Source organism: Alosa alosa, chromosome 1 (assembly GCF_017589495.1).
Source record: "Alosa alosa isolate M-15738 ecotype Scorff River chromosome 1, AALO_Geno_1.1, whole genome shotgun sequence".
In the NCBI taxonomy this organism is placed as follows: Eukaryota; Metazoa; Chordata; class Actinopteri; order Clupeiformes; family Clupeidae; genus Alosa; species Alosa alosa.
Genome location: NC_063189.1, coordinates 28,835,198 through 28,856,514, shown reverse-complemented (window position 1 = coordinate 28,856,514; position 21,317 = coordinate 28,835,198). Strand labels below are relative to the sequence as shown.

Genomic DNA, 21,317 nt, shown 5'->3' with positions numbered 1-21,317 from the left:
AATGTTTACACTTATGGGCAAGTTGCACTGACATTGTTAACACTCACTTCATCAAACATAGCATTGATATAGTAATTGATGAGGATACATATGTGACCCTGCAAGGCGAAACCAGTCGTTTTGGTAAAATTTACAAAATTAAGTTATTGTACTCACACGAACGGCCATAAACTAAGCTTTCCAATGAAATATGTATATCGAAGGTATTGCAAAAAGTATCGCTAAGATAACCGCATCCAAAGTTGGCATACACGGGTTTCCCGTTTACCAACAAAACTAGATGCGCGCGCAGACATGAGGCAGAAGAGCTTGGTGGCCGTCCACAACGTTATAAACGTAACCTAAATAGTCGGCTGCTGTAAGCTACAATCGGATTTTTTTGTATACCCCTGTTGTCTCAATGATAATATCATCTCATTTCAGACTATATTTCAAAGTTTGACGTTCATTTGGATTATTAATATAACATCGTATTTTGTCATTTTTGGCGAAGACATGCATTCCGTTAGGGATATTGAACATATTTAACATTCTCTAACCATCGTGATTTTTAATTGGTGCAGTTTTCAGCACAAAAACTCATTTTATTCTTTTGCTCTTTTGCATTGATCTATGCTGTTCTATGGTGCTTTCTGCCTCTTGGTTGCGCACACATGTTTTCGTGACGTTCCATAGAAATCCATGTATAGTTCTCCTGTCACGATACGCCAGAAGAGGAGAAAATCGTCACGTGCGATAGTGTGAGGGCACAGCTATGATTAGCCTTACGGTAGCGTGACTTTGAAGCAGATGAATGACTATGCAGTTTCAACCATAGTTGCCCCCTAGTCTTTCACATTCATATTCGGTTACATCTGCCAAGAACGATATAGAGCTGACACATTGAGTAACGAGTAATGAGTAGCCTAATGAGTAAATTAGCTCTACCATACCCTAACATAAAACCTTATAGCGGCGTGGACAAAGGGAATGACTGCTAATGTGTTGAATCTTCACCTAAATAAAGTAAGGGTGTAACAGTCAAAACGTATGTTTATCCGTGAAATTTGTTTACAATATGAAAGTGTAGACTGTATACTGTCGAATTATGCGAAAACATGAAATTCGACATTTTAACCTGTACTTTTGTTTATCGTGGATTTTCTCAAAATAGCACCGTGCGCAAAATGACTGGTTTTGCCTTGCAGGGTCACATTTATATAAATATCCTATATATACAGTATATATTGATCCTGGGCTGACTATTTCTCAGACAGTGAAGCTGGGTATGTGTGATGAATATAAATACAGTGCCTTGGATATTTCCACTTTTACTTTTACACTTTTACAAATAATTGACAAAAATCCCCTCTTTAATGTCAAAGTGAAAGCAGATTTACATTAGTAGTGTATGTAATGTTAATCAATTAAAAATATATAATGCAAAATAAGTGATGCCATAAATATTCACCCCCTACAAGTCAGCATTGAGTAGATGCACCTTTGGATGCAATTAAAGCATGCAGTCTGCATAGATAGGTCTCAATTAGGCTTGCACATCTGGATATTGCAATTTTGCCCCATTTGTCTTTGCAAAACTGCTCAAGCTCTGCCAGGTTGGAAGGGGATCGGGCGTGAACAGCCCTTGTTTAAGTCCAGCCACAGGTTTTCTATAAGATTGTGGTCTGGGCTTTGACTCGGCCACTCCAGAGCATTCACCATGTTGTCTTTAAACCATTTCTGTGTAGTTTGCGCTGTAGGCTTCAGCTCATTGTCTTGAGTAAATCTTCTCCAAGTCGTAGTTCTCTTGCAGACTGAATTTGATTGTCCTCCAGGATTTTCATATATGTTGCTGGATTAATTTGACTTTAACCTTTACAAGCCTTCCAGGGCCTGCTGTCAAGAAGTATCCCCACAGCATGATGCTACCACCACCAGGCTTCAAATTAGGGATGGTGTGTTTTTTGGTGATGTCCTGTGTTTGGCATCTAGTCTGATAGCCTAAAAGCTCAATTTTGGTCTCAGTAGACCAACAAACCTTCTTCCATTTGACCTTGGAGTCTCCCACATTTCTTTGGGCGAACTTTAGTCGAGATTTGACACTCACCCATAGAGTTTTGACTGGTAAAGAACTCGGGCAAAAGTGGCTGCTGTATGCATAGTTTTTCCCATCTCAGATGCTGAAGATTTTAACTTCTTCAGAGTTGTCATAGATGCCTTGGTGGCCTCCCCCACCATTATTCTTCTTGAACGGTCACTCAGTTTGTGGTGACGGCCTGCTCTAGGCAGATTTGCACATTTGCCATAATTTCTTATATTCCTTAATGATGGATTTCACTAAACTCCATGGGATGTTTTTTTTTTTGTATCCACCCCCTCACTTACAGTACGCTTGTCAATAACCTTTTCTTTGAGTTGTTTGGAGTGTTTTTTTGTCTTCATGTTTGAATTATAGCCAGGAATATTGATTGACCAGTGTCTGGACCTTCCAGATGCAGCTATCTTTATATTACTATACTATACACATTCACTGCATGCAGACGATCTCCATTTCACTAATTGTGAGATTATTAGTACCAATTGGCTGGACCGCTGTTGATTTAGGTCAGTTACTAAGGGGTGCATATTTGTGCAATCGCTTATTTTGCATTATATATTTTTTAATTACCATATAACTCTAGCTACCCTGAGTAAGAAATTAATGGTGTGCTTATGGGTGTTGCTTTTTTCAGTTAGACGAATGATATCAAAAGATGAAAGTATGTAAGGGAGTGAGGGAGGAGGAAAGCACATGTGTGAGAGGGAGGCAGTAGGAAGGAGAGGAAGACAGGAAGACACGTGAGGAAAGCCCACTCAGAGAAACACAAATGGGAACTAGAGAATGGGTTTCCTTCTCCCCATGTGTTGGTCTCATGAGATGATGGGGGAAAGCCTCCCCGCAAGCCAACGGCGCTTCCTGATGATGTCACCAGGGGATTTGGCCCCTTGCAGGCATGCATTACAATGAGGGAGCTCTGGGCTGTCTGTCAGGCACTGGCGTGTCTCCACTGAATATCACAGGGAATCCTCCGGAATCCTCCTGATTCTATCCTCACTTGATCCACTGGAATTATGCAAAAGAGCACCTTAGAAGTGCCTAGTGAAGGTGAATAAAAAATGATTATGGTAATGCTTCACATTGGCTCCACACATTGCTAGACAGTATTTTGCATTTCCCTCCATGTCTGTCTCTGTGGACCCGTTATGTCTGGAATGCTTACGTTTCAGTAGGAAGTTGGAACCCTAACTGTTGTGTGGTGGCTCCACTCATGTGCTTGTGTGCTAGAGGACGTCTCCTATGTCCTACACACATGCATCTAGATTTAATGAAGGTGACTTTAGCATTGCACTGGGCATGAGCACAGGGCCCTAGAGGAGTGGTGCTCAATGCAGGAACGCAGAAGAAAGGCTCATGTTGTGCCTTGAGGCCACTGGAAATGTATTGTGGTGTATGACACTGTAAGAATACTTAACTTCATTTACATAATGACATTACAGCCGCAGGCAGTGGTTATGAGAGCATCCAATCAAAGCATTACATTTGTTACTAATTTCACACCTGAGACAGGTATAACAGGCCAAATAAATTACATGTTGAGCTTTTGTACCAAGCTAATAAAGAATGCATTGGCTCTTTTTCAATTCAAAATGGCCTCCTTCATGAAAACTATAATGAACCATTTCAATCTAATTTCATATGCATCTAGAAATAATGACTGCAAATGGTATTAATCTCTAGCTGATAGTCATAAATGTTGGTTAAGATTTGTTGTGATTATCTGTATTGCTACTGTTGTGTTTAGCCAGTCTGAGCTGCTCACACGAAATGGCCGCTGTCTCCTGATGCTGTCGACTCCTTGGCAAGAGCACTCTCTCTGGGATTAAGATGTGGGATCTAATCCTGCAGATTGACTTGTTTACTGTGTTCCCCCCCTAAAGCTAAGCGCCTTTTCACACCCTGAGATGCCACGCACACCTCCCATGCCAGCCTGCTATTCCATCACAGTCGACAGGATGTGCAGCAGGAGGTGTCATTGTGCATGTTTGAGAGAGGCAGTCTGTACCTTGTGTGTGTGTGTGTGTGTGTGTGGTGATGAAGGAAGGCGTTGTCTGCATGCATGCATCTGCATGTGTGCTAGTGGGTGAATACTGAAAGCCTTGTCGTATTTTGATGAGCATGTATTTTAAATTCCTCTTTAGTTTTTGAAAGATTGAGACGAGGGCATTTTATTAACACACTAAGTCAAGGCTGATGTCTGTACTCATAGAATGGAAGCACATGGTCTGTCCTGGTGTCATACGCTTTTAACTTATCATGTGAAGCTGCTGACCGTTCTCAAATTCTCGTCTTTGAAATATGATAGAGACTAGATGCTATATCCATTTTGGTCTTGACATTTGATGAAATATAACCCTGACAAGCATCAGAAGTAGGCTAAATCATGGCTGTTTGTTTTTCGGCATGTTACATAAAGACGTAATGCAAAATGAAACATACATTTTATATTATAAACTAGATGTTTGTAAATACAGTAATTACATGAATAATACAGTCTTGAAAGATGTAATGTGCAATATCTTTGGTGGATGACATGCTAACGTAATATGCTACTAGAAAACAAAGGCCACTGAGCCCTGCCTACCATCTGTCTCCCTAGGCATGGGTGTCAGAATGTGTGTGTGTATGTGCGTGTGTGTGTGTGTGTGCGTGTGCGTGTGTGTGTGTGTGTGTGTGTGTGTGTGTATACATGTGTGTGTATGTACGTGTGCTTGCGCCTGTCTGTGTGTGTGTGTGTGTGTGTGTGTGCTGGGGCCGGGAGGCACCCCCACTAGGCGCAGACCCATCTCTGGGGTAATTAGACTTGAAGGCTGTTGGGATTTAAAGTGCAGCTGGCAGGTGCGGGGCTACTTTGAGCTGTGAGTGGGTGTGTGGCGGGGGCAGGGATGGAATGGGATGGACTGAGGGGGTTACAACCAGTAGCCAACAACAGAGAGGCTTTCTTAGTCTCTCTTTATTTCCTCCAATCTTTTGATGGCTAATTACAACTACAAATGATCTCTGCCAAAGTAGTTGGAATTATCATTTAGATTTATTCTAAAAAAGTAGTTGTGCTGTTTGGGCTTTGTACATACTAGTTCATAGTACTAGATCCAGCACACATCATACATTATTCTAATATTAGCACATTAAATATTTATATCTTTGTTTTTTTACTCCTGTCAACTTGTGTAAATTGTGTGAGTTATAGTGCAACCGTTTGGTATCTTCATTCTATTCTTTTAATTTCCCATGAGTGCGATTAGAAATGAGTATCTATCTTTGGTATTCACTTGAGATCAGTGTTTGTCCAACATTATAAGTATAAATAAGCTGTCCATGATGAAATGTGAGGCCCAGATAGGAATGAAACAGAAACATTATGTGGTGGAGAAATGAACATGGAGTGAAGAAAAGAGGAAAGGAGGAGGGCTTTGGCGTTTATCGTAACGCAGTCCCTCTTCACCCCTTTCCTCACCTCTCCTCTTCTCTGAGCTCCTATTGTCCATATCATTTTTTTTTCTTTCTCCTCCCAGTGTTTCTATGAGTAGGCTAGATACAATGTGCTCTGCTCTCCCAGAAATGCGTCAGGGAACAGTCACTGCATTCTGCGGTGGGCATTAGACAGCTGTACATTGCCCTCAGTATTGTTAACGAAATAGGGCCTCGAACATGGTTGTTAAGAGCTCAGACTCTTAATTGATTGGGTAGGACCAAAATTCTTAAGAAAAACTGTGCTGTGTCAGTTGCCTGTGGAATTGTGACTTGTTTTCTTTTGTGAGAGCAGGCATTTTATACACCAGAGAGAGTACAGACTCTGTCAGGAATATAAACCAGCTGTCTGAGACCTTGGTTGAAGCTTCCAGATTCTCTGAAGGGACTGCAAATCGCAATAGACTGAAACTGCAGTCTCAGTGACATTTTGTTCATTACACCCAAGCGGGAAAATGCACCCAAACAGCTGTCTGCTCTATTAGACTTGTTAACTTTACTAGACTGGAAATGTGTCGCCAAACCCTGGGCTCCCTCATATGTGTTTGCTGTTTTCTTAATCACTGATAAATGCATTGCACTCCTAAGCGTCCAGATTGTGTTCTTCTCAGCAGATCAGCGTGTTGATGAAGTGGCAGAGACCTCATTATCATTTGATCTGATTTGATTACGGATGCGAGTGCAGTGATGGGGATTAGCTGAGCTATGATGTTGCCTTTTAGAATTGTGGATCCCAAAGAGTGCGCCAGGCCCGCAACCTCTCTTCCTCTGGATTGGTCTGGACTGGGAATGGAGAGAAGACAAGAGGGATAGAGGGCAGGAGGAGAGAGGGATAGAGAGAGGGATAGAGGGCCGGAGGAGAGGGATAGAGAGAGGGATAGAGGGCCAGAGGAGAGAGAGGGATAGAGGGCAGGAGGAGAGAGAGGGATAGAGGGCAGGAGGAGAGAGATGGATAGAGGGCAGGAGGAGAGAGAGGGATAGAGGGTAAGAGGAGAGAGAGGGATAGAGGGCAGGAGGAGAGATGGAAAGAGGGCAGGAGGAGAGAGGGATAGAGGGCAGCAGGAGAGAGATGGATAGAGGGCAGGAGGAGAGAGAGGGATAGAGGGCAGGAGGAGAGAGAGGAATAGAGGGCAGGAGGAGAGAGAGGGATAGAGGGCAGCAGGAGAGAGATGGATAGAGGGCAGGAGGAGAGAGAGGGATACAGGGCAGGAGAGAGATAGAGGGCAGGAGGAGAGAGAGGAATAGAAAACAGGAGGAGAGAGAGGGATAGAGAGGTAGAGGACAGGAGGAGAGAGAGGGGAAAACCAGCCACCGACTGAGAGCTCTGTAGTACAGGGGGAGAGAGCTGAGAGAGGAACGTGGCCATGTGTTTTTATAATGGAAATTGGGGGAGGGGAGGGCCCAGTTTGATTGATAGGCAGCCCTTGGTATGGATTAGCACAACAAAAGGGCTGAATCTGTCAGTGTGTTCTTGTGGTGCTGTAACAAAGAGCACATGTGGCGCTGATCTCAAATCAGACACTTATGAGGCACGCGACGCAATAATGCATGCAAGGCACGGCTGACCACTGATCAGGTCATAGCGTTCACTCATGGTCTCTAATCTGTGTCAGAAGGGAGGAGCTAAGCACACAACACTTCAAAGATGTCCTGTTTCCAAAGCTGACTGGACATTAGCAACACCAGGCTCGCTTAACCAGAAACAGTTTGAAGGGTTAGGGATGGATTAAAGAGCATGACTGTTGGGGTCAAACTTCAGTTGGGGTGCTCATTGTTTTGGCCCCCATAATTAATATGCAGCACCATCTGGACCCAAGTCAAGCAGCAGAAAACAGGAGTGTGTATTCCAAGTGTGTGTGTGTGTGTGTGTGTGTGTGTGTGTGTGTGTGTGTGTGTGTGTGTGTGTGTGTGTGTGTGTGTGTGTGTGTGGTTCAACTCAGGAACTGATAATCCACATGGACAGTATGTGAGGATGACAAATAATATGTCAATAATTAATTAAATATAATAATAATGAATTAATATAATTATATAAGAGAGAGATAGAGAGACAGAAAGAGAGAGAGAGAGATAGAGAGAGAGAGAGATACAGTACATGCATAGTATTCCCAAACAAATGGACAGGCAGATTGTAAAGGATACAGTGCACATTTGCCTAAGTGTGTTCATGTCTCAGTGTGGGCGCTCGTGTTTTGTATGTGCAAGTAGCTTGTGTAATGTGTAAGTAGCGGAGCTCTATTTGCAGTAGCTGTGTGGGCAGCCTGAGTCCCTGGGCCCATGGAGTGAAGATGTGGAGGAGTGTGTGCTGTGATGTCAGAGATGAGCATGCTGGGAGCGTTGGGTGGCTGTGTAGGGGGATGAGTGGTCCTCTCTGAGCGTCAGACCTCGGGGACCATTCAGGCCCTCCTGATAGAGCTCGTCATCAGCGTTTAGCGTTAGACCTGTAAGTGGAGGGGGCTTAGTTACGCACACACTCACTCAGAGGATTTTTTCTCTTTTTCGTGTTCATCGCTAAACTGTCATGACTGTTAGATAGGCTGTAGGGGAGATTTTAGGCTTAGCGTCTGGAATGGCTGTGCGTATTAATACCAAATTCATATCAGACATTGTGGTGCCTGGACTAGATTCCGTCTGATTTTTTTTGCTCCCCAAAAACAAACAGGCAGTGTCCTCATTTGCAAGGACGACAGGTCAGCTTAAAATACACTCGAGAACATTCCCCTTCCATCTCCAGCCAAGATAAGAGGCTGGACAGAGGGCAGTAAGAAAAGATATCACTCAGGACTGGACTTGGGTGGTCAGACTTTGTCCAGCACCCAAAAACGGTGTCGCCCAAGCTACACTATAGTGTGACATGAGGTCAGCTCTTGGAGCGCTGAGGCAGTATGGACAGGAGCTGCTGAGCTGAGCTGAGCTGAGCTGAGCTGAGCTGTCATCACACTGCACCAGTCCTGCCCTCTCTCACCCCCCGTTCAAGCTCCATCGTCAACTCCAATGCTGTCAACACCCTCTGTTCTGCCACTGGCTTTGTTTTGGTGCATATTTTTCTGTTTTTTCACACATACACACACACACACACACACACACATACACACACACACATATTTATATATCTTATAATATAATATTATAATATTTATATATATTCTTGAATTTCCCCTTGGGGATCAATAAAGTATCTATCTATCTATCTATCTATCTATCTATATCTATCTATCTATCTATCTATATGTAGTGCAATGGCTGTTTTAATATAATGAGCGGCTGATCATTGTGCTGGCAGCTGGCTCCATGTTCCTTGGCTCCTGTCTCTGTGTTAGCACTGATGACTCAGAGCTGCTGCTGTCACCTCTGGCTGAGCAGGAGAACATGGCAGAGGAGGTGATGGACAATGGAGAGGATCTGTCTGATACAGAGACACAGGACCAGTGGTGTAGTCTACTTAGCTGTAGTAGGTACAGTATACTGTGATAGCAGTTAGCTGTAGTGGGTATACTGTGATCAAGCCCAAATGTTGATACGTATCCTTGCCTATTTTAAGTGGGTATACTGTGATCAAGCCCAAATGTTAATACGTATCCTTGCCTATTTTAACCTGTTGAGAAGTACGGTCACAAATATGTGATCAGATGCAGCTGGGCCCCTGGGAGTACGATCACAAATATGTGATTAGAACGTTTTCGAAAAAGGTTCTATAACATGACGCAACAATTACCCTCAGGGACTTTTCTGCCATTAAACAATTTTAAGAACACTGAAACTATAGAACGTTTGCGTAGAATTCTAGAAGGAGCCAGGAAAATAATTCACTCTCTGGGGAACCGCATTGTCTTAAAGAATTCACTCCTCAACAGGTTAAGTGGGTATGCTGTGAAGTCCTACCTATTTTAAGTGGGTATGCTGCGTACTCCTGCCTATCACGTAGACTACACCTCTGCACAGGACTGATGTGAGCTTCCTGTGCTTTCCTCCAAAACACAGTGAATTAGCGGCTTCAACTTGATTGCAGACCTGTGGTCATATGACTATGGTGTAACACTCAGATCATTTTCTATGATCTACTACATAACCTGGGACTGCTAACCACTGGTTTCAATGGCATGCTTTTTTCTCTTAGGTCTGAGAAGAAGGAAATCCTGTCTCATTAAATATATATAGGTAGCATAGTATATATGTACCACATGGATCTTAGCCTTACAGACAAATCCCCAAGATGTGCTCATGTGTCACTTGTGTGTAAGTTTACATTATTAATGGCACTTTAACTAGGATACCAAAGAGTTCCTTTTTGCTTGTCTGACGTCTCTGTGTCTCCACTGCTAACAGATTACTCCCAAGTTTTGGTCTCTCATTGGAGAACCTCATGTGTTTAACCCAAAGCTATCCAGCTTGTATGCTGTGTTGGATTTCAGGATGTTTGCATGTTTAATTGGAGCTTTTCTTGGTAAACGGCGTACTTGGTGGCTTATTAGTGCTGTCCCAAGCACTCAGCCCAGACTGACCCTCGTGTGTGTTGGCTAGGCCTAAGCTGCGCTGTGCTGCAGCAGCTCTGTAATCCACTGTTTAAGGGGCCCGCTTTGCACAGCCATGTTAAATATGGCATGCCTGTGGGGCTGGACGCCGGCTCTAATCCTCTCCCCCGTCTGAGCAGATGTTCCTGGCAGCGCAGGAGTCATGAGTAAATAAAGCCTCTCGCCTCTGTCCCCTCACAGCCCAGTGGCCAGCTGACTCACCCCTGCTCCAGGTGCCATGCAGCTCTACGTGGCCTTTATGTATCCACCCAGTTAGCATCTATATGATGCAACGCACTGAATATGTGACATATTGAAGTAATACATGATCTAAGGAGCACAGTGTCTGTAGGATACAGTAATAACTATTTCTCTCTGATTTGGCACCTGGAGACTCCTTAAATTGGTCCTTTTATTTGTAACCTCCTTAGCCTGTGATGGATGAGACGTTATCCTCTGCAACAGCAACAAAGAGTTCATGTGACCTTGGAATGGGGCAGCTCTTACTGTTCCTCCATATCTGAGCCATTCTCCATCCTCAGCTCCCTTTCCTCATTCTCTGCCACAGCAGGGGAGCCCCCTGCCTCCAGTGTCCCTCATTACCCACAGCGAAGCGCACAGGGCAGGAGCAGGGGCAGGAGCATAGGCAGGGGCAGGAGCAGGAGCAGGGGCAGGGGCGGGAGCAGGAGCAGGAGTGGGCTAAGGGGCTGGGCTGGGCTGGGCTGGGCTGATTACAGCGATCAGGCTGTCAGGGCGCTGATGTGGGGGTGGGGCCCCCAGCCAGCCGCACGCATGTCTCTCTCTCTGCCTGCCCTCCCCACTGCAGTGGGGCCTCTAATCACACTGCCTCTCTAATCACAGGCTGTGCCACTACACAGGATAGCCTCCCCAACAAACTGGCCTTCAGTCAGGGACTATGCTGAAAACCACTGACTGTGGTTTCCACTTATAATATGGAAATGATCATTTGGGGTTGTCTTTGTCCTGATCACTAGTGTATCCATATTTCAGCAGTTTTATTGTAGAGATGTAGGATCTGCTTTAAATGTACTAGAAAAGGCATGCGCCTAGAAGTGAACTCTACATGGGTTCAGATGCTGGCTGCATTCTGGATGTGCTGCTGTGATGAGGGGGATCTCTCTCTCTCGTGTGTGTTTGTTCAGACACTGCGTCTGATTTTAGGCGTTCCTGCGCTGTCCCTGTCAACCCTGACTATCCGTATACTGCGCCCTGTTGCCGGGTGACTGATCATATGATGAGACAGACTGAGGCAGCGTCTGCCCCTGCTACTGACAGGATGATCCCTCAAACACTGGCACACACACACGCACACGCACGCACGCACGCACACGCATGCACGCACGCACGCACGCACGCACACACGTGCACGCACACACACACACATGCACGCACGCATGCACACGCACACGCACGCACACACACACACACACACACACACACACACACACACACACACACACACACACACACACACACACGCACGCACACCATGTCATCAGCAAGCAGGCTAAACAACACAGACAGTCACAATGCCTCTGGCTGTTTTTACTGGTGCAGCAGTGGCAAATGCTGTCTGTAATCCTTGTGTAGCGTATACAGTACAGTGCAGTTATATCATGGACTAAATGGGCTGCTGTTAGGCAGCACAATCACCACCACACATTAGTTCATATACACTGGCATGCATTTATCCCTCAAAAATTGAATGTATCCTTACACTGAAGCAGAAAAGCACTAGCATGCTCTGTCCATGAACCCCCCTCTCTCCTGTCCAGTCATTGTGTGAGCAGACATTTTGTGAAAGCCGGCTGGTTTGGCTATGGTGTATTTGACTGAGCATCTCCTTGCAGTTGAAAGTGTTGCTTATTTCCCTTTCCCCCATCTCACATGCCTCCCCCCTTTGATTCTTATCGCAGTCCTTCCATTCCCCTCTTTTTATGTCTCCCCTGGTGCTCAGCGGGCCGGTGGAAATGACTGGGTCAGGCTCTGTAGCCTGTGCACAGCCTGAGGGGAAGAGAGGCGAGGCAGAGACTTGCAGCACCTGCAGCTCCGAGCCTGCCACGTTGCCACGGAAATCCCCATCCAGCAACCGTTGCTAAGGCCTCCTGGATTGCTGTGGCAGCACTTGGAGTGTGAGGCTTGTGTGTCTCTGTAGCTTAGAGAGGCATCATTCTCCTGGGGGGATGTGCCACTGAAGGTGACTGCTGGCACCACACGCCTGCGCACTCCTGAACATAGAGGTGACATCCCATTGCTGCGTCCAGGGTTTCACATCTCGCTGTCCAATCAGCATCTCCATCAGCCATGTCTCCAGTTGTGCTGATGGTGTGTGCTTGCTGGTGTGTAGAGAGGAGTTGCACACTGTCAGCAGAGCTCCGTTCTCTCCTCAGCTTTCTGTCACCAGCCAGGAGCGCTCCCTGCACTAGAATGACCCAGCACATTTCAGCCATCTGCCCCAGTTGCAGAGGGACATGAACTACACTTTGATTTACATTTAGAATCTTTTATATCATGTGTACACCTTAATCTAAAAATGCAAAAAAAGGGACAACACATACGCCAAAGGTAAAACACATATGTCAAAATGACCTTCAAAATGTATTCAAGTAATATTACAGATATTTGGTTGTGTTGCGGGTGCTACAGTGTGCCACATACTGTACATAAAAGACAGGAGAAAGTCATAGCATGGCCAGATCAGAGGGAATTGAGTGCCAATGCATATGCTGATGGGTTGCCTGAGTGACTGAACCTGTATTGTATTGTATGAATGCTGAGCTGTAGGACTGGATAATGTGTTTACACATTCCATCCAACACATAAAGAAGCATTACTTTGATGGCATCCCTATTGGTTAATTTCATCAGTACATCATTCATTTGTGTACTGGTGTTCATTATTGTTGGTGGCCTGATCACGGTTGCATTTAAAGCTTGTTCAGAAGAGGGGGTGCAGAGGGGCTTTGGAGGGTCTGTTTACCTGTCTCTGGTCCAACTCCATTCAAACCTAGTCTCTGACTCTCCTCGAGACCAGCGACCCCCTCTAGTGCTCAGCCTGAGGCCCATCTGTCTCTCTCTCTCTCTCTCTCTCTCTCTCTCTCTCTCACACACACACACACACACACACACACACACACACACACACACACACACACACACACACACACACACACACACAAGCACACACCTGAGAATCAAAAAATCTTTATTAAATGGATTCTCTTTCTTTGTTTCTTTCTTAGATAGATAGATATTAACACAATGCACACGCGCGCCGCACACACACACACACACACACACACACACACACACACACACACACACACACACACACACACACACACACACACACACACACAACTATGGACAACTGCAGGGGTTGCTATTGCCTTGGCAACAAGAATGACGAATAGGATCCTTCGTTCTGTGATGCTGCAGTCCCTGTACGGATACATTCTCATATCCTCCAAAACTCTCTCTCTCTCTCTCTCTCTCTCTCTCTGTCTCTCTCTCTCTCTCTCTCTCTCTCGAAAAGGATCTTTTAAACAGACACAGCTTCAAACAGAAACACTTTAATTAAACTGTCTCTGTGCAGTGCCAGCATGTAATTACTAGTCTTTAGAAAGTGTTAAGGCTAGACACGTCCACATGTACAGTAGCACAGCTCGACTGAGGAGATGTGGACTGAGGAGAAAGAGGGATGAGCTGTGAGTATATGGTGTAATCAGCCTGGAGTGTTCAACTGTGGAACTGCTTCAGTGTGTAAAATGAAGATGCTGAAACATGAAGTGCTCTTTCAGTAATCTTTGAATGACTACTTTTTCTCATGACTGAATGACAAGTCAATGTCAGTCATTTTAATCCTGTGGGGATTAATATGAGCCATATAAATACATAGTACATATCCCCCCCCCCAAAAACACCATCTCAAATATATTAGCCATGTGATCAGTTCTCTCACACACAGCCTTTTTCTATACTGTGCATTTAAATCAAATCTCTCCCACTGCCCCCCCCCCTCTCTCTCTCTCTCATTTTACTCTGCCCTCCTCCAGATCTCATGCCTGCAAGACTTCTTTGGGGAGGATGACGTGTTCATCGCATGCGGCCCAGAGAAACACCGCTATGCCCAGGATGACTTTGTGTTGGATCACAGTGGTAAGGCTTCAGCAGCCTTTCTAACTGGTAGGCCTGATTACGCACTAACTTCCCTCACCCTCTCACCCTCACTGTCATCCTGTCAACCCTGGAGGTCTCTCAAGGATCTTCCTAGTGTAGTATTTTCTCCACATGCACCTCCCAGAAGGCAGGAGTGAATAGTCTGTATTTGTTTATTTTTATTTATTTATTTGTGTGTTTGTGTGCTTTTCACACGTAAGTATGTGAAGCCCGATAGTCAGTACCTGCATTTTGCTGATGTAGTGATACAGCGATGCTTACAGTACTAACACGACATTCACAACACACAGTATTACTAATGCCCTACAAACACACATGTCGTCACGCCTGCCTTCTACCAGGGATACAGTAGACTCAGTGTCTGTGATTCTGTCTCCATTCTACCAGGGATACAGTAGACTCAGTGTCTGTGATTCTGTCTCCATTCTACCAGGGATACAGTAAACTCAGTGTCTGTGATTCTGTCTCCATTCTACCACGGATACAGTAGACTCAGTGTCTCATTCTGTCTCCATTCAGTGTCTGTGATTCTGTCTCCATTCTACCAGGGATACAGTAGACTCAGTGTCTGTGATTCTGTCTCCATTCTACCAGGGATACAGTAGACTCAGTGTCTGTGATTCTGTCTCCATTCTACATGTCCTCAGTGGCTGTTGTAGTGCTATCATTCCACCAACAATGTCCTTGAAAGACAGTTATGAACTGGGCGCGGTGATGACCCTTGTTACTGGATGTGACTTCCTTGGCGCAGTAGCCTCTACCTTGGTTAGTCTCCTAAGGATATCTGGGTCCGAGCACCAGGGTAGAGGTGGGGCTCGCACAGCGTGCTCTGAGGTCTTTGTTCCCCGCACGTCTCGTGGCTGATTTTAGAGATAGTCTATTATTCCCGCGGGGTACATCCTGTTTGGGTGGAGAAATCTCTCACACTCACCACAGCAAAGAGCTACTGTTAAAACCAGCCCTCAACATGCAGTCGTCTCCGTCGTGTCTCTGGCCTACTTCTCAGACCCTGATCCATTTAAAGTAAACTAGGGCCTTTCCAAAAATACAGACATACTTTCATTCCTCCTCACCACAGTTTTTCTGCCTGTCTGTAAGTAAATTCCTCAAATAATCTCTCTGACAACCGTCTTAAAAGCCCGAGCAGATATATCTGTGGGAATGGTTCCATGGATTGGCTGTAGAACTCAGTGTTCAAAACATGTTTCTCTACATATACGTGCAGTAGTCTATATTTGTCGGATCCCTTGGCTAGAGCAGATCAGCCTATTCTCAAGAGAAATGGCTTGATGTGCTCTGACTTCAGTTCATAGTGTCAGTTACATACATCTGGCATGGGAAAGTAGCTCGGCAGAGTCAGCTCCACTCTTAACTAACATCTGGTGCAACTCACCCTCTGTAGCCCTGCTCTGCAAAGATAGACAACTGTATTTAGGCATCTTTTCTGGAGAGACGGGTCTTGAATCCCGCATTGCACACTGAGCACACACACACACACACACACACACACACACACACACACACACACACACACACACACACACACACACACACACACACACACACACACACACAAGCACCATAGCCAAGTTCTGGACACACACCTGCTTTTCAAAACGATAGTCTTACTTGTGTATTGTAGCTTCATGCTCCCTTGCTGCGGTCATCCGTCATGTGTAAATGTGGCCTATGGGAGCCCATTTCTGCTTCCTCTCCCGTCCACTCTGACCATCCCATCCCATCAGAGCATGGCTGGGAATCACACCACTTCACACAGCGGTCAGATCAGCATCCCCTCTAAAGAGGAAATTGTGTTTTGGACCATACAAGTACCCTGATATGTGTGCAAAAATGACCTCATGTGAAGTAGATTTAAGTATGAATGAAGTATTCACTGTTTGATTTGACTTGAATTTGTAATTAAAGTGTTTGCACGTTCATAACTCTGTAGTGTCATCTGACAACGTCTGCTATTCTACTACTTGTAATATTGTATCTCAGTGTGGACAGATGTCTTGTGTCTGTAGACAGCCATGTGATAGGTGGGGTATGCTTGTTCCCGACAGCATCGGGAGGAGTTGGTCACTCACTGGACTTTTATTTCCTCTAGAGTGTCGAGTGTTGAAGTCCTCGTACACACGATCCTCCACTCCCGCAAGGGCTTCAGCAGGGTCCAAGAGCCCAGGAGCCACACGCCGCAGCAAGTCCCCTGGGTCAGGTATGTCACTGCCATCTTCATCATCATCATCATCATCATCATTGTCATTGTCATGATAGATAGATAGATAGATAGAACACACACACACTAACACACACACACTCACACACACTCACACACACACACACACACAAACACACACGCACACACACTTGTTTATCAGTATTCTTTCTCTATTTCTCTCTCAGCATATCCTGACTTGCTATTGTGTTAGTAGGCTGAAGTTTGAACAGATGAAATCACATAAAGTGATGAATATTTCATGAAGTGTTTCTCTGCTGTCGGGGTGTCATGACACTGGCAGCTTTACTAATTCATGTTTTATTAATCATTCATATCTTGGTGCCAAAGTGGCTTTTAAATTGTAAACCCACCTCCTCAGGTCTCTTTATACATCACTCTCCTTTTTGTCAGCCATCACTCTTTCATACTCTGTCTTTTCCTGTCTTTCCCCATCCCTCCCTCCTGTCTTTTTCAGTGAGAAGAGCCACAGGCCACTATTCCACCAGCAGTCAGTCACCTGTCAAGTCTCCCGGTGAGCACATTCTGACAGCCCCATGCTGTAAATGAGCTTGTTCTGTTCCCATCTGCACAACGATGCTACCACATACTCTCCTCTCTGTGAGCTTGTTCAGACAAACAAAGCTCCACAAGCACTTGACATGTTTGGTTCAGAGTCACACCACCACAAAGGAGACAATCGGGTGATTGTCACATACTGCACAGTGGCTGTTGGTCTCTGTCCAACACCTAATGCCCTGTTGCCCCTGAAGCCTGACTGACCATTGCTGCCCTCAGCATCCCTCCCAGGGCCTCTGTCCTGCACACCAGACAACTCTATTTAAAGTTTGCCCTCTGGCCAGCGTCCAGCCTATACTCATACATAGCATCTGATCTGGGGGGGGACTCACTCAGGCCTCGGCCATTCAAATTATAGCTCTCAGTCAAAGCAGTTAGCCGGGCCATTACACAGAGCTTCAGCTGAGCAAGTTGGGACCCTTCCTAGTCTTTAGACACATATGGATACATATGGATAAGTTGAAGGCCAACATATTCTCTCTTCCTTTGTAACTGTGGTAGCTCCCATTTAGGAGAATTATCAGCCTGTTGGATGTGACTGGGTATCGTGTTGGATGTTTGACCTGACACAGCCCAACTCCTGCAGTTCATTCATCTTTGTTCAAATGAATAAAATAGACACACAGGGATGATCTTCAAAGCTTCTGGAGACTGGAACAAAATACTCAACATGCCTTTAGTCTCAGTGCCATTCGTTAAATTGCTCCTAGCTCTGACTGAAATTATTAGTTAATTTACTGTGACCCTCACTACTGGCTACATAATGTCATTTATTGCACACAAATGCACTCAAGACATCTTATTTCCTCAGCAGTTGTTTGCTCATTGTGGTGTATAGTGAATTTGAGTTGAGAAATGACCCCAATGTCCTCATTCTGTCCTAACTTTTCACCCATGAGGTAAACCTAAGACACAGTGATAGTGTTTATTTTGTCCCAGAGCAGCTAAGCTCACATCCCTTGAACAACAGCTGTTCTAGAGGGACACTTGTAAGGCAGTCAAGAGAAGATGGCAAAGCTGTAGTGCTATGGGAGTGTGGAGCTATACTGTATAGTCATGACTCTGTGAGTGCTGCTCTCTGTGACAGTGGCACCACATGTGAGAAAACAGGGGAGAAAAGAGGAGTTGTGTTGCCATGATGTGATCTCTGTCTTTCTAGTAAATGGCATTCCCAGCAGTCAGATCTCCACACCTAAGTCCACCAAATCCTCCAGCTCTTCCCCCACCAGCCCTCGCAGCATGCACAGCTTCAAGGTAAGCACGTCTGGCAACCAGCCATAACCATGCCAACAGTGGCCATGTGGGGGAAGTGTATGCATATAGGATCAGTTAGCTCACTTGTTCCATTGGCCTGATGGTAACTGCAGAACAATTAGATACATAGAAGTAGCAATCAAGAAGTGTGTACTGGCAGTATGAAACAGTTCTAACAAAGCTAGCAATTATTTATATTTATAGTCCACACAGGCTGAAGTGCATCTTGTGCAAAATGCCAGCTCTGCCTACGGGCCAAAACTCTGAATGACAGTGCAGGGACAGAATTAGATCTTCAGTGTGACCAGACGTTGCGTGACCAAGCCTGCTGGCACGTACATGGGCTTTGTGAGTTCTTACATCATTCACAGACAAAGTTCAATTTGAGGCCAAAGGTAAATTTGATTGCATAATCCTCTAACCTCTCTGTGAGATACTGACTTGGCATCCTCAAAGGCAAACTGGGATGCTACTATTTCAGACTAAGTGCTGACAGTCATCCCCTCAACTCAATTAGGTCTGAGTGCCCGCAACATTTTTTTTTGGTGAGAGACACTATGAATAAATGGGAAGATTGAGGGGAAACATCCATATGCTTTGGTTTATAGAGAGCAGGCTTGTTCTGGGGTTGGCCTATAGAGAGCAGGCTTGTTCTGGGGTTGGCCTATAGAGAGCAGGCTTGTTCTGGGGGGTTGGCCTATAGAGAGCAGGCTTGTTCTGGGGTTGGCCTATAGAGAGCAGGCTTGTTCTAGGGTTGGCCTATAAAGAGCAGGCTTGTTCTGGGGGTTGGCCTATAAAGAGCAGGCTTGTTCTGGGGGGTTGGCCTATAGAGAGCAGGCTTGTTCTGGGGGGTTATGTCTCTACAGCCATCAGCAGCACAAGGCAGTGAGCAAATTAACATGTCTGTTAGCTTTATGGATTACTCAGTGCCATGTTATATTAGACCCCCACGTGCACGTCCGGCCCCAGATTGGTGTCCTCTAGATTGCTGGACTGGATAAGATCCCAGGGGAGCCATGGATATTTGCACAATGTAGTCAGCGTTATTAGAACAGTTAACAGGATGTTGATCAGATAGAAACCAGAAACTGCTTATGTTGACTCTATAATTCCCTATTTAACTGACCACAAATGTCTCTTCATAGCCACATAGAGTATAAATCTACAGAGATGGCAGTTTGCTGAATTCCAGATATGGACCAGAGCAGAAACACGCACACTTGTTGAAGGATTCATTTTATATTAATATCAGTTGCCTTCCTAAAGATGTCTTTGCCAATTATTTATGGTATCTGAAGCCATTGTCCTCTCATCTCCATTGCTGTGGGATGCTAAAGTGAGTGGATGAGAAGGAGGCGGCTCTGTCTCAGTGCCTCTTAGCACCTTGTACCTCTGTGGAGGACAGAGCCTATTTCGGGCCTGGATGCATCACTGACACAGTTACAGAATTATCTTCCCACTTGCTTTTAGTTCAGCTGCAACACGCGGCTGAGGGAGCCTCCCCGATGCCCTGCTCAGGTACTGCAGTCTGTCGTCCTCCCAGTCGGCTGGCCGGCCCTGCATCTCCCACACCCGCTTCTGAGACGCTGCCATGCTGCTGTCAGCCTCTCCTCTGCTCACAGACCACACCAGATCACATTTCATCACACCGCAATGACCTCATGGCTTTGCCAAAGAGCTAGATTGATAAGAGTATAATGTAGATTGATAAGGGTGAATGTAGATTGATAAGAGTGTAATGCTGATTGATAAGAATGTAATGTTTTACCCAATACAAGACTGGGACATTTAATGCAGAATTACTGCTGTCTACATATGTTTTATTTTTTTTATCATGTAATCATCAACACTGAAGAGTGTCCTATATTAAGCTATAAGTGCAGCATGCTTGGCCAAACCACCATTAATGTACCTTGGAAATCCAGAGTTCTCGCAAGAGCACAATTTGAATTTGCTCAGCAAGTCACTCTGGCAATCAGTAATGATGCTCATTACCCATGCCATTGGAGCTGAGCTGCACCAATCACATCAGTGTATCTGATGTAGGCGGGTCAGAGGCGAGCGAAACAGATGAGTCCATAATCAGTCAGTAAACATTGGTCGTAGTGTTATCCAATTGCATGCAGTGATATTTTTAAATGCATGCTTGGTGCCGCTCCTAAAGTTGGGCCATTTTCATTACTTATAGCCAGACCCTAAATCTTTCTAGATTTGGGTCTGGATTTCCAGGCTACTATTAATGGCTAATTTTGCAAGTCAAGTCAAGTCAAGTCAAGTTTATTTATATAGCACATTTCATACACAGAGGTCATTCAATTTGCATGCCAATTCCCTTCAGATAATATATAAGTATATATACTCTTTTGATCCCATGAGGGAAATTTGGTCCCTGCATTTATCCCAATCCGTGAATTAGTGAAACACACACTAATCCTGGCACAGTGAGCTGCCTGCAAAAACAGCGGCGCTCGGGCCTTGCTCAAGGGCACTTCAGCTGTGCCTACTGGTATGGGGTTCGAACCAGCAACCCTCCGGTTACAAGTCTGTAGCGCTAACCAGTAGGCCATGGCTGCCCCTCAACAAAGATTGTTAAGGCGGAGCAAGATACTTTGTCGTAGTTCATGTCTATAGGCGCGAAATGGGGATCGAATTCTGTCTGCATAAAGAGGCGTGTCGATGACGTATTGATGAGCGTACATTGCAAACGGCCAACAGCAGCAGGATAAATAACCGGCGCACACCTGATATAAGGTCGATTTTCTCCAGACTGGAATGCTCAAAACTGCTAAAAATGTACCTGAAATGTTCAGAAGGGTTTGAGGATCATGAAAACTTGCCCAAAATTCATATTCCTAACTCTATAGAACCAAGACCTTAGCATATGTGGTGAAATTCTGAGCTATGCCCATAGACTTCAATGGAGCAGTCACTGCCTCTGCTCTGCATAAAGGGGAATTTTGACCCCCCCTCGCGCGATCCGGGTTCCTGGAAGTGGCTCCTGATGAAAT

The 21,317-nt window shown here is 45.2% G+C and overlaps 1 protein-coding gene across 7 annotated transcripts in view; it reads left to right on the top strand.

The window, feature by feature from the left end:
• dclk2a (doublecortin-like kinase 2a) overlaps positions 1-21,317 on the top strand; it is a 42,692-nt gene that overhangs the window by 6,482 nt on the left and 14,893 nt on the right. For 4 of the 7 annotated variants that reach the window (XR_007193708.1, XR_007193709.1, XM_048245645.1 and 1 more), the window contains exons 3-7: positions 14,135-14,264; positions 16,369-16,476; positions 16,955-17,011; positions 18,215-18,309; positions 19,780-19,827. Coding sequence is in view for 5 of the 7 variants with exons in the window: in XM_048245645.1 (XP_048101602.1) it covers positions 14,135-14,264; positions 16,369-16,476; positions 16,955-17,011; positions 18,215-18,309; positions 19,780-19,827 (438 nt within the window). In the remaining 2 variants the exon portion in view is untranslated. The remainder of the gene's footprint in view (positions 1-14,134; positions 14,265-16,368; positions 16,477-16,954; positions 17,012-18,214; positions 18,310-19,779; positions 19,828-21,317) is intronic. The other 3 variants (XM_048245653.1, XM_048245671.1, XM_048245661.1) reach the window with 3 other exon arrangements.